Source organism: Heteronotia binoei, chromosome 19, assembly GCF_032191835.1.
Source record: "Heteronotia binoei isolate CCM8104 ecotype False Entrance Well chromosome 19, APGP_CSIRO_Hbin_v1, whole genome shotgun sequence".
NCBI classification, from domain to species: domain Eukaryota; kingdom Metazoa; phylum Chordata; class Lepidosauria; order Squamata; family Gekkonidae; genus Heteronotia; species Heteronotia binoei.
In genome coordinates this window covers 44,483,733-44,502,265 of record NC_083241.1, presented here as the reverse complement: position 1 = coordinate 44,502,265, position 18,533 = coordinate 44,483,733, and the positions used below count along the sequence as shown (strand labels likewise).

Here is an 18,533-nt window from a genome sequence, read left to right as displayed (position 1 = left end):
GACTGGGTGGGCCACTGGCCTGATCCAACATGGCTTCTCTTATGTTCTTATGTGACAGAGTGTTGGACTGGATGGGCCACTGGCCTGATCCAACATGGCTTCTCTTATGTTCTTATGTGACAGAGTGTTGGACTGGATGGGCCACTGGCCTGATCCAACATGGCTTCTCTTATGTTAGGAGGCCGTGCAGAGTTTTCGGCTCAGGTGGAATATCCTTGTGTCCACATAGTGTGTGCATCAAAGGAGGCAAGGGGGGGGCCTCTCATTGAAGGGGCCTACATGGGTTTCAAAATCCCGGACAAAGTTAGGCCACCAACTTTGGGAGGAGGGACGTTGCCAGTAAGCAAGAGGCAGGGCCGATGTTAAGAGAAATCCCCTGGGGCTTGCTGAAGTTGCGGAGGCAGCTGTGGGAAATAAAATGTGATCTGCCCAAGTTCCCCTTGTGTAGCTGCTGAGGCCACGCTGGCTCGCTTTGCCCCAAACCAGCTGTCGGATCACCCGCTTTGAGCATGTTTCTCTCCGCAGAACCTTGCAAGGTGGCCACGTTTGCATGTCGCAACAGCTGCTGAGCATTTTAGTAAAAAAAATAAAAATAAACAAGGGGTGGAAAGTGAAGTAGGCTCGGTCTTCATCGAGAGCCGGTGACACATAGACAGTCAGTTGCATTTGCTCCATAGAGAACACACAAACATATGAGGATATTGGATTTACATCCTGCCCTATACTCTGAATCTCAGAGTCTCAGAGCGGCTCACAATCTCCTTTCCCTTCCTCTCCCCCTCACAACAGACACCCTGTGAGGTGGGTGGGGCTGAGAGAGCTCTCCCAGAAGCTGCTCTTTCAAGGACAACTTCTGCGAGAGCTACAGCTGACCCAAAGCCATGCCAGCAGCTGCAAGTGGAGGAGGGGGGAATCAAACCCGGTTCTCCCAGTCCATACACTTAACCACTACACCAAACTGACTCATGAATCCGCCTGGGAGTGAATCAGACTCTTGGTACATCAAGGTCAGTCTTGTCTACTCAGACTGGCAGCCGCTCTCCAGGGTCTCAGGCTGAGCTCTTTCCCATCTCCTTACTACCTGGTCTTTTTAATTGGAGATGCCGGGGATTGAACCTGGAACCTTCTGCTTGCAAAGCAGATGCTCTGCCACTGAGCCATGACTCCTCCGCTCTTTGATGGGCATATTTGAAACTGCCTTATTCTAAATCAGACCCTTGGTCCATCAAGGTCAGTCTTGTCTACTCAGACTGGCAGCTGATCTCCAGGGTCTCAGGAAGAGGTCTTTCCCACCACCTGCTACCCTGATCCTTTTTAACTGGAGATGTCAGATATTGAACCTGGGACCTTCCGCATGCAAAGCACAGGCTCTGCCACTGAGCTACACCCCCTCAGTGGAGCCAGGGGTCCTCTTCCAAGCTCTTTGGTTCTGCTAAGCCTGCTCCCAGAAGCACAGCTGAGCCAAAGGGCCAGATGTCTCAAACGCCTGTACTGCAGTAACCTCAGGCAAGGGTATGCACATGATGAGATTTTGCAACCAGCATTTTAATGCCAAATGTAGAACTAACTGATAAATGACTTTTGGCCCGTTACATTATACAGACAAGCTTTCTGGAAGTTCTGAAACCGAGGAAAGAACCAGAATTTTTGCAGAGTGGGGAACTGAAATATACACAAGACTTCCCTGTCAGGCCTCTGCATATCTCAGCGCTCTTTCCGTGGCCTTTCTGCCGAGCCGTTTCCAGCGAACTGGGCCCTTTGTTTGAGCTGGTCTGAGGCCAGTTCTGGTGCAGCTTGGTGGAGAGAAACGTGGCAGGGCTTTGCAGGGACACGAGGGGGCTATATTTCATCTGTGTGAAACAGCTGAGCAAGCAAAATGGTCTCAGCCCCAGGGCAGAGGGTTTCTGTTCCCATTGAAGGTGGAGGTCCTGGTTCTTGAGGGCGGGTTGTATATGTGAAGCAGTTTACATCCCTCATTAGATACTCTAAATGCAAAGTATTGCAGGTGAAAGCATTCTGTTAGGCATCTTGCTTTGTGGCAGGCCGTAGCAAAACCTCTGCTTCTGCTCCGAGATCCTAGAAGTGGCCTTGTGATCATTCTTTGAGGCAGAGTTTCCCTGGACTGCCAGAGAGAGAAATGTATTAATTTGCCCTCTGCCCCCAGGACTCTTCCATGTAATCCAAGGGCTTCAGTTGATTTGAAATCTACAAAGGCCAAAATCTTCAAATTGCCTGAAATCTACAAAGGCCAAACAGTCTACCTGTCCTTCCTTCTGTCTGTCTGTCTCTGTCTCTCTCAGTCTTTTTGTCTCAATTTGGTATAGTGGTTAAGTGTAAGGACTCTAATCTGGGAGAACCGGGTTGGATTCCCCACTCCTCCACTTGCACCTGCTGGAATGGCCTTGGGTCAGCCAGAGCTCTAATAGAAAGCCAGTTGGGTGTAGTGGCTAAGTGTGCGGACTCTTATCTGGGAGAACCAGATTTGATTCCCCACTCCTCCCCTTGCACCTGCTGGAATGGCCTTGGGTCAGTTATAGCTCTAATAGAGAGCCAGTTGGGTGTAGTGGTTAAGTGTGCGGACTCTTTTCTGGGAGAACCGGGTTTGATTCCCCACTCCTCCACTTGCAGCTGCTGGAATGGCCTTGGGTCAGCCATAGTGGTTAAATGTGCGGACTCTTATCTGGGAGAACCGGGTTTGATTCCCCCCTCCTCCACTTGCAGCAGCTGGAATGTCCTTGGGTCAGCCATAGCTCTAATAGAGAGCCAGTTGGGTGTAGTGGTTAAGTTTACGGACTGTAATCTGGGAGAACCGGGTTGAATTCCCCACTCCTCCACTTGCAGCTGCTGGAATGGCCTTGGGTCAGCCAGAGCTCTCTTATCTGGGAGAACTGTGTTTGATTCCCCACTCCTCCATTTGCACCGGCTGGAATGGTCTTGGGTCAGCCGGAGCTCTCTTATCTGGGAGAACCGGGTTGGATTCCCCACTCCTCCACTTGCAGCTGCTGGAATGGCCTTGGGTCAGCCAGAGCTCTCTTATCTGGGAGAACCGGGTTTGATTCCCCTCTCCTCCACTTGCACTTGCTGAAATGGCCTTGGGTCAGCCAGAGCTCTCTTATCTGGGAGAACCGGGTTTGATTCCCCCCTCCTTCACTTGCAGCTGCTGGAATGGCCTTGGGTCAGCCAGAGCTCTCTTATCTGGGAGAACCGGGTTTGATTCCCCCCTCCTTCACTTGAAGCTGCTGGAATGGCCTTGGGTCAGCCAGAGCTCTCTTATCTGGGAGAATCGGGTTTGATTCCCCACTCCTCCACTTGCACTTGCTGGTATGGCTTTGGGTCAGCCAGAGCTCTGGCAGAGGTTGTCCTTGAAAGGGCAGCTGCTGTGAGAGCCCTCTCAGCCCCACCCACCTCACAGGGTGTCTGTTGTGGGGGAGGAAGGGAAAGGAGATTGCGAGCCGTTCTGAGACTCTGAGATTCAGAGTGGAGGGCGGAATATAAATCCAATATTTTCTTCTCTCTCTCTGTGTCTCTTTCTCCTTCCCTTCCTCCTCCTCTCCCCCCCGCCCTGTGTGTGTAAAGTGCCGTCGTTGCATCTGACTTACGGTCACCCCAACAAGGGGCTTTCAAGGCAAATGCGAGGGTTTGCCTTTGCCCTTCTCTGCTGAGTCTTCCTTGTTGATCTCTCTTCCAAGGACCAAACCTGCTTAGCTTCTGAGATCTAACAAGATCAGGCTATACCAGGGCTGGCCAAACTTGCTTAAAGTAAGAGCCACAAAGAATAAATGTCAGATTTTTGAGAGACACAAGACACGAACTCTTAACACTTACCAGAAGAGGTGCGGGCCTTGCGAAGCTTAACCAGTTCCACAGGGCCTGCAAGACTAACCTCTTTCAGCTGGCTTTTTCTTAATGTGGAATTTATTGTACCGTCGTCACGTAAAATTATGTCAAGATGCGTAACATTGAGAATGTAGCACCGAATTAATTTGTTGGTTTTAAATTTGATGGTTTTAATGTAACAGTACATTTAATTGAGTAATGTATAATTGCTATGTAATTAGTGTATTTTTATTATTGTATTATTGTAATGTCTGCATTTCTATGCCATGTAAGCCGTCCTGAGCCTGCTTTGGCGGGGAGGGCGGGATATAAATTAAAAATTATTATTATTAATACTTTCTTTGCCCAGAAAGATAAGATACATATGTATGCACTTTACAACATAACCATGCTGGAAGGAGACTTTTTTAAAAACAAAAGCTGGGAATAACAGTCTCTATAAGACCAGCATAGGGAAAAGTTAAGGAATTATTTTTTTAGCACACATGGGAGAAGGAAACACACATGTACCATATAAATCGCTGACCACCATTTGCATCCTTATGCATCTCTCTGTGCCTTGATGCCAAGGTCAGTAAATGCAGCTCCTACAAGAGCTATGAAACTAAGGGGGAACCCTGCACTGCCCTCTTTAGTTATGCCCCTCCTTCCAGTGGCTCCCTCAGCTCTTGTGCCCTCTTTCCCTGCTCGAGGTCTCTGAGCAACCTCTGTGGTGGAGGAGAAGAGCTTGCAAACCTGCCTGTTTCCCCCTTCTTCCCTGTATCACACAAGGCAGAAATAGTCGCCTTCCTATGGATCAGTGCTCAGAGTCTGACTGAGGTCCTGATGCTAAGCACACTTACTTGAGAGTAAGACTGCATTAAGTTCCTCCTCGGCCTCCAGGAACCACACAATATGTGTGAAAGAGCCAAATGTGGCTCCCAAGGCACAGTTTGGCCACCCCTGGACTATACCAGGCTACCTTCCCTCCCCCTCCTTCCTTATAATGCCGGCTTCTCCAGTTTGGTGAGCTGCATCAGCTGCACTCCAGAGACTGACAGGACCTGTCCTAAAATGAAGAAGAGTTGGCTCACTGGCAGAGTCCCTGCTGGTCATGCTGAAGTTCCCAGTTGTAGTGTTTGGCAGCATCTTCAACTAAAAGGATAGTTAGCTGGGAGTGTGAAAAACCTCAGCCTAAGGCCTGGGGTAGCTGCTGTCACTCAAAAGACTTTGAAAGGCCAACCGTCTGATTCATATGAACCTATGAAGCTGCCTTCTACTGAATCAGACTCTGGGTCCATCAAAGTCAGTATTGTCTTCTCAGACTGGCAGCGGCTCTCCAGGGTCTCAAGCTGAGGTTTTTCACACCTACTTGCCTGGACCCTTTTAGTTGGAGATGCCGGGGATTGAACCTGGGACCTTCTGCTTCCCAAGCAGATGCTCTACCACTGAGCCACCGTCCCTCCCCAATTCAGTGTAAGGCAGCTTTGTAGGTTCCATCTTGGAAACGGGATTCTTTGTTTTGGAATTTGTAGCTGAGCGCATTTCTTACAGTTTCTCCATCCTTTTGGCTAGGCTTGACAGCTTGATTTCTGTACTTTGCAGGAATTCCGTGACTTCATTAAGAACAGGCAAAGGAAATGGTGAAAACCGGAGGAGTATCTTTTACACGGAGGAGTGGGAGATGCTGGACCCCAGCCCCAAGGAGTTGGAGGAGTCGACGGCTCAAGAGGAAAAGAAGAGGCCTTCGTCAGAACCCAGCAAAGGTGCCAAACAGCCCCCACTTCACCTTCATGGCTTCTGTCCCCCGTTTCACCTTGAGAGCCAGTTTGGTGTCGTGGTGAAGTGCGCGGACTCCTCTCTGGGAGAACCGGGTTTGATTCCCCACTCCTCCTCTTGCAGCTGCTGGAATGGCCTTGGGTCAGCCAGAGCTCTCTTATCTGGAAGAACCGGGTTTGATTCCCCACTCCTCCTCTTGCAGCTGCTGGAATGGCCTTGGGTCAGCCAGAGCTCTCCCAGGAGGTGTCCTTGAAAGGGCAGCTTCTGGGAGAGCTCTCTCAGCCCCACCCACCTCACAGGATGTCTTTTGTGGGGGAGGAAGATAAAGGAGATTGTGAACCGCTCTGAGACTTTGATTCAGAGAGAAGGGCGGGGTATAAATCTATGGTCTTCTTCTCCTGCACTTACACTTTGAACAGTCTCTTAATGTTACTTCCAGATTGTTGGCACTAGAGGGATGGGGAATTTCCGAAAGCTAAACAGGTTTCATGAGAGCAAGTTTAATTGGGGCGTGTGCATCTCCACATCAGGGAGTGGGGAGTCTCTTTGTTCCTTCGGGGCCCCATTCTGCCAGGAATTCTGTGATGGGTGGGGGGGGTGGGGCTGTGGTGTGGCTGCTTCCCACACCAGCCTTTCTGCTCCCAGAAACTGACCTTGATCTTGATGTTGCTGGAGGGTGCCTTTGGATTGGTCTGCCTCAGCATCCGGGCGGGCTCACTCTCGGAGCTCCGCTGCTGTGTAATGTAAGAAGCACCCTGCTGGATCAGACCAGCAAGGGTCCCTCTAGTCCAGCATTGTGTCTCACACAGGGGCCAGCCAGTTCCTCTGGAGGGCCATCAACAGGGCAGAGAGGCTGAGACCTTCCCCTGAGAAGAACCTCAGAAGAGCCCTGCTGGATCAGACCAGGGAGGGTCCATCTAGTCCAGCCTCCTGCCTCACACAGTGGCCAACCAGTTCCTCTGGAGGAACAACAACAGGGCAGAGAGGCCAAGGCCTTTCCCTGAGAAGAACATCAGAAGAGCCCTGCTGGGTCAGACCAGTGAGAGTCCATCTAGTCCAGCCTCCTGTCTCACACAGCGGCCAACCAATTCCTCTGGAGGAACAACAACAGGGCAGAGAGGCCAAGGCCTTCCCTAATAGAAACATCAGAAGAGTCCTGCTGGATCAGACTAGTTGTCCATCCAGTTCAACCTAACTGGCAGACTTTAAACAGCAGCTGGACAAACACGTTAGGAACGCTGTAGGCTGGTTCTACATTGAGCAGGAGGTTGGACTAGAAGGCCTGTATGGCTCCTTCCAACTCTGATTCTATGATGCTGCCTCACGCAGTGGCCAGCCAGTTCCTTTGGAGGGCCAACGACAGGACAGAGAGGCTGAGGCCTTCCCCTGAGAAGAACCTCAGAAGAGCCCTGCTGGGTCAAACCAGAGAGGGTCCATTTAGTCCAGCCTCCTGTCTCAAACAGTGGCCAACCAATTCCTCTGACAACAGGGCAGAGAGGCCGCGCCCTTCATAAGAACAGCAGAAGAGCCCTGCTGGATCAGACAAGAGAGTGTCCATTAGCCCAACACACTGTCTCACACATGGTGGCCAGTCAGTTCCTCTGGAAGGCCAATGGCAGGGCAGAGAGGCTGAGGCCTTCCCCTGAGAAGAACATCAGGAGAGCCCTGCTGGGTTAGACCAGTGGGGGTCCATCCAGTCCAGCCTCCTGTCTCACACAGTGGCCAACCAGTTCCTCTGGAGGGCCAACAACAGGGCAGAGAGGCCAAGACCCTCATGAAAATAGAAGAGCCCTGCTGGGTCAGACCAGTGAGGGTTCATCCAGTCCAGCCTCCTGTCTCACAAAGTGGCCAACCAGTTCCTCTGAAGGGCGAACAACAGGGCAGAGAGGCTGAGGCCTTCATGAGAACATCAGAAGAGCCCTGCTGGATCAGACCAGTAAGGGTCCATCTAGTCCAGCATCCTGTCTCTCACAATGGCCAGCTTCTTCCTCTGGAGGGCCAACAACAGGGCAGAGAGGCTGAGGCCTTCCCCTGAGAAGAACATCAGAAGAGTCCTGCTGCGTCAGACCAGGGAGTGTCCATCCAGTCCAGCCTCCTGTCTCACACAGGGGCCAGCCAGTCCTTCTGGAGGAACAAACAAGCAGGGCATCAAGGTCCTCTGCTGATGTTGCGGCCCAGCACTGAAATTCCGAGGTTGACTGCCTCTGACCAGGGAGGTTCCCTTTAGTCCCCATGGCTAGTAGCCCCTTCTGGACCTCCCCTCTATGAATCTCTCTAACCCCCATAGAAAGCGGAATCTATCTAATCCCCTTTGGAAAATGTTCACAAGAACCTAATTTGCTGAGCAAGCACTGGCGTATTCCGCAGTGTCCAGTTTTTTAAAACCGTGATCTGACATGGGGCAAACGACCTCTTCCTTCCCCAGGCGGGTCTGCTTCAGCCTTTCTGTTTGACTTGGGGCGCGTTCCGCACAAGACAAGACGTCCTTTAAAGGAAATCATTGCAAGCAGCAGAAATCGAAACAGCGTCGACTCTTCCCCGGTGGAATGCAACGGCGGCAAGCTGGCCTGGGAGGCGCAGCTGAAGTTCCAGAGCCAGCAGGAGGAGCTGGAGAGGCTCAAGAAGGAGCTGGCAAGCCAAAAGGTAACTGTGGCTGCGGTCTGTGGTCCCTCTGTTGGGGTGGCCTGCTGGCTGGGCCTCCAAGAGAGGCAGTTTGGTGTAGTGGTTAAGTGTGTGGACTCTTCTCTGGGAGAACCGGGTTTGATTCCCCACTCCTCCACCTGCACCTGCTGCAATGGCCTTGGGTCAGCCAGAGCTCTCTTATCTGGGAGAACCGGGTTTGATTCCGCACTCCTCCACTTGCAGCTGCTGGAATGGCCTTGGGTCAGCCATAGCTCTCTTATCTGGGAGAACCGGGTTGGATTCCCCACTCCTCCACCTGCACCTGCTGCAATGGCCTTGGGTCAGCCAGAGCTCTCTTATCTGGGAGAACCGGGTTTGATTCCGCACTCCTCCACTTGCAGCTGCTGGAATGGCCTTGGGTCAGCCAGAGCTCTCTTATCTGGGAGAACCGGGTTGGATTCCCCACTCCTCCACTTGCACCTGCTGGAATGGCCTTGGGTCAGCCAGAGCTCTCTTATCTGGGAGAACCGGGTTGGATTCCCCACTCCTCCACTTGCACCTGCTGGAATGGCCTTGGGTCAGCCAGAGCTCTCTTATCTGGGAGAACCAGGTTTGATTCCCCACTCCTCCACTTGCAGCTGCTGGAATGGCCTTGGGTCAGCCAGAGCTCTGGCAGAGGTTGTCCTTGAAAGGGCAGCTGCTGTGAGAGCCCTCTCGGCCCCACCCACCTCACAGGGTGACTGTTGTGGGGGCAGAAGATACAGGAGATTGTAAGCCGCTCTGAGTCTCTGATTGAGAGAGAAGGGCGGGGTAAAAATCTGCAATTCTTCTTCTTCTTCTTCTTCTTCTTCTTCTTCTTCGTCGTCTTCTTCAAGCGGTGGAAGGAAGCATCCTGGTAGGTGGTGGGTGGGGCACTGGGGAGTGGGTGGAGTTTCCCCGGTATTCCATATGTATCCCAAACATTCCAGGACTGCACAGTTATGCTCCACATGCAGCCAGCTTGGTGGCTTGGGGTCAGTCACAGTTCTCTCCAAAGGCTCTCAGCCCCGCCTGCCTCCTGAGGGGCCCGTTGTGGGCAGAGGAAGGGAAGGAGATTATAAGCCGCTCTGAGACTCCTTTGGGTAGAGAAAAGCCAGGTATAAAAGCCTCCTTTTTTCCTGGTTCACCCAACTCGCAATCCAGAGGCCTAGGGAGCCAGATCTGAATAGATTTATTTATTTATATTTTATCACATTTATATCCTGCCCTCCCCTGATGGGCTAACGACAAGTAAAAACAACAAAAATTTAAAAGCAAAATATACAATAAAAACTATAAATACATAATTTAATATACACCCTTGGGAGCTTTTGTTGTCTGGCCCATGCAAAGACCATACGTGATCTGCCCTTTCCCGTTTTTAAACTCCCTGGGCTGACTTCCTTTCTCTTTTGGAGGCTGTAGGACCTGTTTCCTGTCAGCAGTGCTCCACCCCACTTTCCTCCCTTCTCTTGCCTGATCTCAGTAGCTGCCTGAAACTTCGTTGAGTCCAGCTCAGGCTCTCTTGTGCCATCAAATCCCTACTCTTCACTCCTAGCCAACTAAGAGCAGTGCCTTCAAATGGCTTCTTACACTTAAAAGCTGGGATATGAGTTCCCAAAACTGGCTTGCAGGAAAAGCAGGGGTCACTGTTCCGTTGCTCGTGGGTGTGCTCTGTTGTGCTGAAGCGTGATTATCCCAGGAGCTCCTTTCGGTGGTCCCAGGCAGGCCTCACATTGTTGTTTGGAGGTGCTTCAGCATGCTGCTGTGTCTAACTGACCACTGTGCCAGAAAAGGCCACCCCTGTGTCAGCTGGGGAGAACCGGGGGCTGTTTCCAAGAAACGGAAGCCAGATGCTTGTGGGGCAAGCTGTGTGGCTCTCTTGACTCTTCCAAGACTCAATTCCAGGCAAAGGGTCTGGGCTCCCCAGCCTGTGGGTGCCCTGGTGCCTGCCAACATCTTTCCTGGTGCCCGCCAGGTGCTTTTAGAAAATGGGTGGCATCAGGCAGGGCTCTTGCCCAGCAAGCTTTCTGATAGGCTGCTGGACATTTGACCGACTACAAATTTTTTTTAAAATGTTGCTTTGGCAGCAGCCGCTATTGCTGCACGAGGAATTTCAGTGAAGGTCAGCTGCGGCAGCCATCTTGCAGCTGGCTCCGCCTCCTGCGGCAGACATTTTGTGGCTGCGCCTGCCATGTCATGCCGGAATCCCAAACGTGCTCGCAGGATCCAAAAGGTTGGGAACGCCTGGTTAGAATTTTGTCCCACACTGGAGGGATGACGTTTGTTATATTCAAAGGTGGTTTGGGAATGCGACGTGGGGCAGCATCTGGGGCGGGTAGAGGGGAGGGCTGTGCTTCTGTATGCTTTAGAAGCGGCTGGTGTTTGCGGTAAACAGGTTCTGTCCACAATGAACTTTTGCAGGCTGTTTCCCCAGAAGCAGGTTTTGGTTTCAGTCATCAAGGGATGACTGTGCATACTAGGCTTGCCAATCCCCAGGTCCCAGCGGGGGTTTCCCGCTTTCCCAGGCTCCTTCCTGCCCCCAGTCAGCTGGCCAGCAGGGGGAAGCCCCGCCCCCACAGCCACCGTGTGAGTTTCCACCTTTGGAGGCTTCAGTCTCCGATTGAAAGGCTTCCTCTTGGGATGGTGTGTCTGTGTTACTTTGAAGAAATTGGCAGCAACTCATGAGTAGAGACGCCAATTTCTCGCTTCAGAGTTGCCAGAAACAGGGGAGGGAGAGGAAATGTCTGCTGGGCACTTTATTATTTCCTATGTGGAGATCGATTCTCATAATGGGGAATTGATCTGGAGGTATTGGGGGCTCTGGGGGGGGGCTGTTTTTTGAGGTAGATGCACCAAATTTTCAGTATAGCATCTAGTGCCTCTCCCCAAAATACCCCCCAAGTTTCAAAGCGATTGGACCAGGGGGTCCAATTCTATGAGCCCCAAAAGAAGGTGCCCCTATCCTTCATTATTTCCTATGGAAGGAAGAAATTTTAAAAAGCGTGCTGTCCCTTTAAATGTGATGGCCAGAACTCCCTTGGAGTTCAATTATGCTTGTCACACCCTTGTTCCTGGCTCCGCCCCAATGTCTCCTGGCTCCACCCCCAAAGTCTCCTGGCTCCACCCCCAAAGTCCCCAGATATTTCTTGAATTGGACTTTGCAACCCTAGTGCATACCCTCTCCTGGAGAGCCCAGGCAAGCCTGATCCCGTCAGATCTCAGAAGCTGAGCAGGGCCGACTCTGGCAAGTCCATGGGTGGGAGACCTCTTTGGAATACCTGAGCTGGAAGGCAGGGGCAGGCTTTATTCAGCCACCTCCCTGAATACCCTCCAGGCCCCCAGCAGGGGTCAGTCACCAGAGGATGCCGTGACTTCCTGGGGCAGCCAAACATGCACAGCAGTGTTTCCTCTGAGTTAGCGTGAGCCGGCTCACAGATCTTTTGCCTCCAGCTCACACATTTTTGTCTTAGCTCAGGAAGGATGACCCCAGAGCACAATAATAATAAGTCTGCAGATTTATACCTCACCCTTCTCTCTGAATCAGACTCAGAGCGGCTCACAATCTCCTCTATCTTCTCCCCTCCACAACAGACACCCTGTGAGGTGGGTGGGGCTGAGAGGGCTCTCACAGCAGCTGCCCTTTCAAGGACAACCTCTGCCAGAGCTATGGCTGACCCAAGGCCATTCCAGCAGCTGTAAATGGAGAAACAGGGAATCAAACCCAGTTCTCCCAGATAAGGGTCCGCGCACTTAACCACTACACCAAACTGGCTCAATAATTTCCGCAGGAGCTCACCACTTTAATGCCAGTTGCTCACAAAGTAGAATTTCTGCTCACAAGACTCTGCAGCTTAGAGGGAACACTGATGCCCACGTATAATGCAAAGGGGGGGGGGGGGGAAGCAGCTGTTTTCTTGCCCTGCCCTGCATAACCCAGGAAAGCCCGATCTCCTCAGATTTCTGCAGCTGTGCAGGGTTGTCTCTGGGAAGTCCTTGGATGAAATACCTCCTTGGAATACCAGAGCTAGGAGGCAGGGGCAGGCTCGATTCAACCACCCCCCCTGAATATCCTCCAGGACCTCAGTAGGGGTCAGTCACCAGAGGTTGCAGTGACTTCCAGGTACACACACACAAACACACACTCATACACACGTGAAAAGATTAAAAAAATACTCCCCCCAAAAGACAAAAAAGTGATGACTGTGCATGTTCTCAGCCCCGAACTGCGCAGTTTTCCTGCTGCCCGTTGCCTCTCGTCGGCCTCCGCAGCTTCCTACCCTCCGGCCTCCTTTCTCCCCCCCCTGCAGGAACTGGTGCGTCTTCTCCAGCAGACAGTCCGGTCGTCCCAGTACGACAAGTATTTCGCTGGCCCCCTCTGCGATGTGGGCCCCCGAGAGCAGCAGGAGCTGCTGCACCAGAAGGACCGCCAGATCCTGGGCCTGAACGGCCAGCTGGAGAGGCTGACCCTGGAGAAGGACGGCCTGAAGGACCAAGTGGGGGAGCTGAGCGAGCAGCTGACCATGCTGATGGAGACCATCCAGGCCAAGGACGAGGTCATCGTCAAGCTCTCCCGAGAGCTGACCGAGCACCAGGAGCAGCAGGCCTCCGGCCAGCTCAGCCCGACCCAGCCGCCCGGGGCTTCCTCCGTGGACAAGGAGCTGCAGGAACTCGACAGGCTGAAAGTAGGGGCTGCATTCTCTCCCCCCCTCCCCAATTCTGCTCTCTCTCCTCTGGGTCCAGCCCCAGGTTTTCTAGGTGATGTGTCTCAGTCTAGCACAGACAGCTTCAAGAGGGGACTGGATTAGCATCTAGAGCAGAGGTCCATCAATGGCTGTTAGCCCCAGGGTATTGTTGGAGCTCTCTGTCTGGGGCAGGGATGCTCTGTATTCTTGGTGCTTGAATGGGCACAGTGGGAGGGCTTCTAGTGTCCTGGCCCCACCGGTGGACCTCCTGATGGCACCTGGTTTTTTGGCCACTGTGTGACACACAGCGTTGGACTGGATGGGCCACTGGCCTGATCCAACATGGCTTCTCTTATGTTCTTATGTCTGGGGCAGCGATGCTCTGTACTCTTGGTGCTTAGGGGGAGCACAGTGGGAGGGCTTCTCGTGTCCTGGCCCCACTGCTGGACCTCCTGATGACACTTGGGGTTTTTGGCCACTTTGTGACACAGAGTTTGGACTGGATGGGCCACTGGCCTGATCCAACATGGCTTCTCTTATGTTCTTATGTGTGGCGCAGGAATGCTCTGTATTCTTGGTGTTTACAGGGAGCACAGTGGGAGGGCATCTAGAGTCCTGGCCCCACTGATGGACCTCCTGATTGCACCTGGTTTTTGGCCACTTTGTGACACAGAGTTTGGACTGGATGGGCCACTGGCCTGATCCAGCATGGCTTCTCTTATGTTCTTATGTTCTCTTCTGTGGAGCAGAGGTCCATCAGTGACTATTAGCCACAGCGTATTGATGGAACTCTCTGTCTGGGGCAGTGGTGCTCTGTATTCTGGGTGCTTGGGGGGCACAGTGGGAAGGCTTCTAGTGTCCTGGCCCCACTGATGGACCTCCTGATGGCACCTGGGTGTTAGACTGGATGGGCCATTGGCCTGATCCAACGTGGCTTCTCTTAGGTTCTTAGTCTCCCAATCTCAGTGATAGTTTGTGGGACAAAATCAGTCACGGGATTGTGGTGGCGTCTTAGAGGAAGGGAAGGAAAATCCTTGTGGAGGCAGCAGCTCCTGGGCTCTGTGGCCAGCTGGGCAGAAAAGGGAGCCAAGCAGAAGGGAGGTGGGCTGGTCTTCACGCCCCGGTCACAGTGACTGCACTTTTCCAGCTGCTGCGTTGGGTTTGGAGGAATTCATCAAGAAAAGACGCTGCTGCGGTGAAGCCTAGGATGGTGGTGGTGGGGGCCTCTCTAGGCTCCTCCTCTCTGTGGTAGAGGAACTTGGACTGTGTCATGTCAGGCTTCCTGGGGAGGTGGTGAGCTCGCCTTCTTTGGAGGTTTTTCAGCAGAGGCTATCTGACAGCAGTGTTGATCCTGTGAACTGAGGGAGGGCAGGAAGGGCTGCATCAGGGCCTAGTTCTCGTGGCCCCTTCTTGCACACCCAAAGAAATGCTGATGGCCACATCGGGGTCAAGCAGCAGTTTTTCTCCAGGCCACTTTGGCCAGGGATCCTGGAAGGGGGTTTTGCCACCTTCTGGGCATGGAGCCTGCAGAGGTCACTGGGAATGTGTGGGAGGAGGTATTTGTGAATTCCCTGTATTGTGCAGGGGTTGGACTAGATGACCCTGGAGGTCCTTTCCAACTCTATGATTCTTGTGCCTGTTCCTTACTGGGGCATAATTCCAGCACTGTACACGTGAAATTGCCTTCTACTGAATCAGACCACTGGTCCATCAAAGTCAGAATTGTCTTCTCTGACTGGCAGGGGCTTTCCAGGGTCTCCGGCAGAGGAAGTCTTTCACATCACCCACTGCTTGGTCCTTTTACTGGGGACTTCCTGCGTGCCAAGCAGCTTCTCTACCCCGAAGCCCCAGTCCCCAGGGTAGAGAAGCACTGAGTGGGGTTTCCCTCTTGCCTGTGAGGTTTCCTTCTTGGAAATGTGGTGTCTCATTGGGCTGGCCTGTGTTAGGCTGTGTTCCTTGCCTCGGGCTCTGAATCCCAGGGAGGAGGGGGCAAGAACTAACTGGAGCAATGACGGGGCTGGCAAAACATCTCCTGATGAGGCCTCGGAAAGTCTCCCTGGGAAAAGTGACCCTGGTGAGGCCAGCCCTTGGGGGCGGAGGCAGCCATGGCTGGCCTGTCCCTCCTGTCCTCCCGCCAGCAGCGTTTCAGCCACCCAGCGCCTCTGTCTGCGTCCTTGCAGTCTTCGGGGGAGATTGGCTCTTGGTGTGTTCTGGAAGCTTTCAGTTCCTGCATTTCCAATGTTTCTGGAAGCCTGGTTTTCAGAAGGTGTCCTGGTAGTGCAAAAACACTTGCAAAAAAAAGGACAAGCCAGCTTTCCTTGAGCCTGACGTTTCTTCCTGAAACAGGAAACATTGAAAATAATTTGGGGGGGGGGGGCGGGGAGTGGCTGCAGAGAAGGAAACGTTCTAAAGGCAAAGGAATCGGGTGTGTTGGGATTCACACCAAGTACTGTTTCCCAGAAAAGTGGAGGGGTTGGCGGTTAGCTTGCGCTGTTCTTTCAGTTATCAGTTTCCTGGCTGCAGGTTCGGGGTTGTCGTATTGTAATTTTGAAAACATTATCTGCTGGCTTCCTCCTTTTTTCCTGAGCGTGTTGCAAAACTTCTGCCTGCCAAGGTCTGATTGTTAAATCATGCAGGCTTGACTGTTGTCTTGTCCGAAAAGTGCTGCCCCATTTAGGCCAAGGCACAGAAAGGCCCAAATCCTGAACTGGGGTTGGGATCTTTTTAAAGCCTCAGTTCAGGAGTGGAGATGAGATAGAAAGAAACTGGGAGTGAATGCGAGGGGGAGTAGGGGCCAGCACAAAGAAGCCAGCGCATCGCCTATGTTTGATCCTTGCAGCTATGCCAAAGGAGACCCTACAAGAGTGGCTGTCGGTGCTAGAGAGGCCTTTGCCTTGGGAGGGTGCCAGAGGTGTTTCTGTGTCTGGCACTCTCCCCTGGGTGCTCTTCATGCCGTTCCCCTTTCTTGACAGGACTGCCTTCAGGGTTACAAAACCCAGAACAAATTCCTGAACAAGGAGATCTTGGAACTCTCCGCATTGCGAAGGAACGCCGAGAACCGTGAGCGAGACATGGTCGTGAAGGTCAGCTGCTCACTGCTTTTCTGACAATGCCTGAAATTCAGAGGGAAGAACTTTAAAAATTAATTGTTATAGAACAGATTGTGTTCTGCAATTGAAACAGTCTTTTTGGTGTCACCTTCCCTGCAGTACACCAACCTGGAAGCCAAACTCTGTCAAGTGGAAAGCAAGTACTTGAGTCTGCTTCAAGAAATGAAGAGGCCCGTGTGCTCCGAGGAGCAGAGGCCCAGCCACGACGTGGTCTCTCAGCTCCTGGAAGACGCCTTGCGAGTGGACACCAACGACCAGCCGGAACACACCGTCTTTAAGCCTCACCTGGTCAGGTAATCCTCAGGTGCCAGCTGGCTTCCCACCTGGCCCTTTACTTAGGGACAGCAGCAAGAGCTCCATTTCACTGCTTCAGAGAGCTCCCAGCGCAAATCTCACAAACACAAATTTCCTCCGGTGGAGTTGTTTGATCACACAACCAACAGAATTCGAACACAGTGCCGTAGCTACCTTGGAAAAACAGTAGCTTGCATTTCAGTATTTAACCAGTAATTTTAAATTATTCCTTTTATTCCTCTTATTAAGTAGCACCACAAAAAGTTGCATCCATATTGTCTTTTACATTGTTCAAACCTTATTACACTGTTTTCCTTATGCCATTAAAGGTTACTGGAACCAGTAAAATATTTCTATGGCTGGAAGGAATTCTCAACAAAAATTTTATTGCTCTAAAACCTCTCAGATAATTGATAGTTTGAATTAATCTAATCCCGAGTTAACCGTTGTTGCATTCACACTTTACAGACGCTGACTTCAAAATTGCAGGGAACTTACAGCTGGTTTCAGGCTACTGTTTTCTACATTGCTTGAGACTTTTTTCCTTCCCAATTTATTTATTTTGATTTATATCCTACCCATCCCGCAGGCAGGCTCAGGGCAGGTTACAACAAGGATTAAAACAATTAAAAACAAGATTAAAAGTACAAGTAAGATGAATTAAAATGACAGTGTAGACAGCTAAATTGCAAACTAAAAACTCTGCCTCAACAGTCATGACCTATCAGATCCAGAGGGCTCTTTTTCTAGCAGGAGCTCCTCTGCATATTAGGCCACACACCCCCTGATGTAGCCAATCCTCCTGGAGCTTACAGTACGAAGAGAGAGCCCTGTAAGCTCTTGGAGGATTGGCTACATCAGTGGGGCGTGGCCTAATATGCAGAGGAGCTCCTGCTAGAAAAAGAGCCCTTTCAGATCCCAACTTCCTGGGGGTGGGGAGGCCAGATAGAGAGGGTCTGTTGGGAGATTCTCTGTTAATCTCAGTCTCTTCTGTCTTCTTTGACAGCGAATACGATATTTACGGGTTTCGAACTGTCCCGGAGGACGATGAGGAAGAGACGCTGATCGCCAAGGTGCGGGCCTTGGACCTGAGGTCCCTCTCTCTGACGGAGAACCAGGAGATGTCCCTGGGGGTGAAGTGGGAAAACTACCTGGCCAGCACGGTCAACAGGGAAATGGTGCGCTGTGTGGAACTGAAGAACCTCTTCCGGTCCGGGATCCCCCATGCCCATCGCTCCAAGATGTGGAAGTGGTGCATCAGCCTCCATGTCAAGAAGTTCAGGGACAGCGCTGAGCCGGGCTATTTCCAGAATCTGCTCCAGAACGCCCTGAAGAAGCAGAACCCAGCCTCCAAGCAGATCGAGCTAGACCTCCTGCGGACCCTGCCGAACAACAAGCACTATGCCTCCCCCACCTCCGAAGGGATCCAGAAGCTGCGGAACGTTCTGCTCGCCTACTCGTGGCGCAATCCGGACATCGGGTATTGCCAGGGGCTCAACAGGTAGGGGTCTCGATCTACCCCTCCCTTGCACATTCCTAATTGTGTTGCAGGAGTTGGCACATGGCTTGTGTGTGTGTGTGTGTGTGTGGCTGTATTAAGTCGGTGTCTCTGTTCCAGCAGCTCCCTCTTCTCCCCTTTTCCCCCAGACTGGTGGGCAGGCTCTTGCCTTTATTTTGCATCCAGTCAATTATGGCTTTTCTAATCACTCGTAGCAAGGGGGTGGCACTACATGAGAAAGGGCCTTTTCAGTGGCAGCCCCACAATTACCCAGGCACCTTCCCAGCGAAGTACATTGGGCTCCCTTATTTTTGATCTTTAGGAGGCAACTGAAGAGGGTTTTATTAAGGACCTCATTTGATTGGTTTACTCACTTTAGCTCTTTAGGAGGCAGCTGAAAACAGTTTTCTTTGGGACTGCGTTTGGCTAAGCTTACTGGCAGTCTGGAGTTGTGATTTTAAGTTTTTATATTTTAGTGTATTTTATTCTATTATTTATCCTGTAAACCACCTTCAGCCCTTTCAGGAAGGAAGGAAGGAAGGCAGCTCTTGAATGTTTTGAAGAAATACAAGAAATTGTGTGCAGCAAGCGATATAGAATGGTGTTAGTTGGCTTGTTTTCTGCAAAGAGGCAGTGTTGAGGGTGTAAATTCTGCTGAAGGGAGTGGAATGTCCTTCCCGAGGGTGGCTGCTGTCACCTGGAGCCCCAGGG

At 51.9% G+C, this 18,533-nt stretch overlaps 1 protein-coding gene and 1 non-coding gene across 2 annotated transcripts in view; one reads left to right on the top strand and one right to left on the bottom strand.

Annotated features, from left to right (window-relative positions):
• TBC1D2B (TBC1 domain family member 2B) overlaps window positions 1-18,533 on the top strand; it is a 47,844-nt gene that overhangs the window by 21,525 nt on the left and 7,786 nt on the right. Inside the window, exons 4-9 of the mRNA XM_060259912.1 lie at window positions 5,422-5,582; window positions 8,021-8,238; window positions 12,546-12,920; window positions 15,893-16,003; window positions 16,130-16,323; window positions 17,331-17,825. Of these exons, the coding sequence (XP_060115895.1) occupies window positions 5,422-5,582; window positions 8,021-8,238; window positions 12,546-12,920; window positions 15,893-16,003; window positions 16,130-16,323; window positions 17,331-17,825 (1,554 nt within the window). The remainder of the gene's footprint in view (window positions 1-5,421; window positions 5,583-8,020; window positions 8,239-12,545; window positions 12,921-15,892; window positions 16,004-16,129; window positions 16,324-17,330; window positions 17,826-18,533) is intronic.
• TRNAA-UGC (transfer RNA alanine (anticodon UGC)) lies at window positions 1,096-1,167 on the bottom strand. Its single transcript has one exon. It is a non-coding gene; the product is annotated as a tRNA-Ala (tRNA).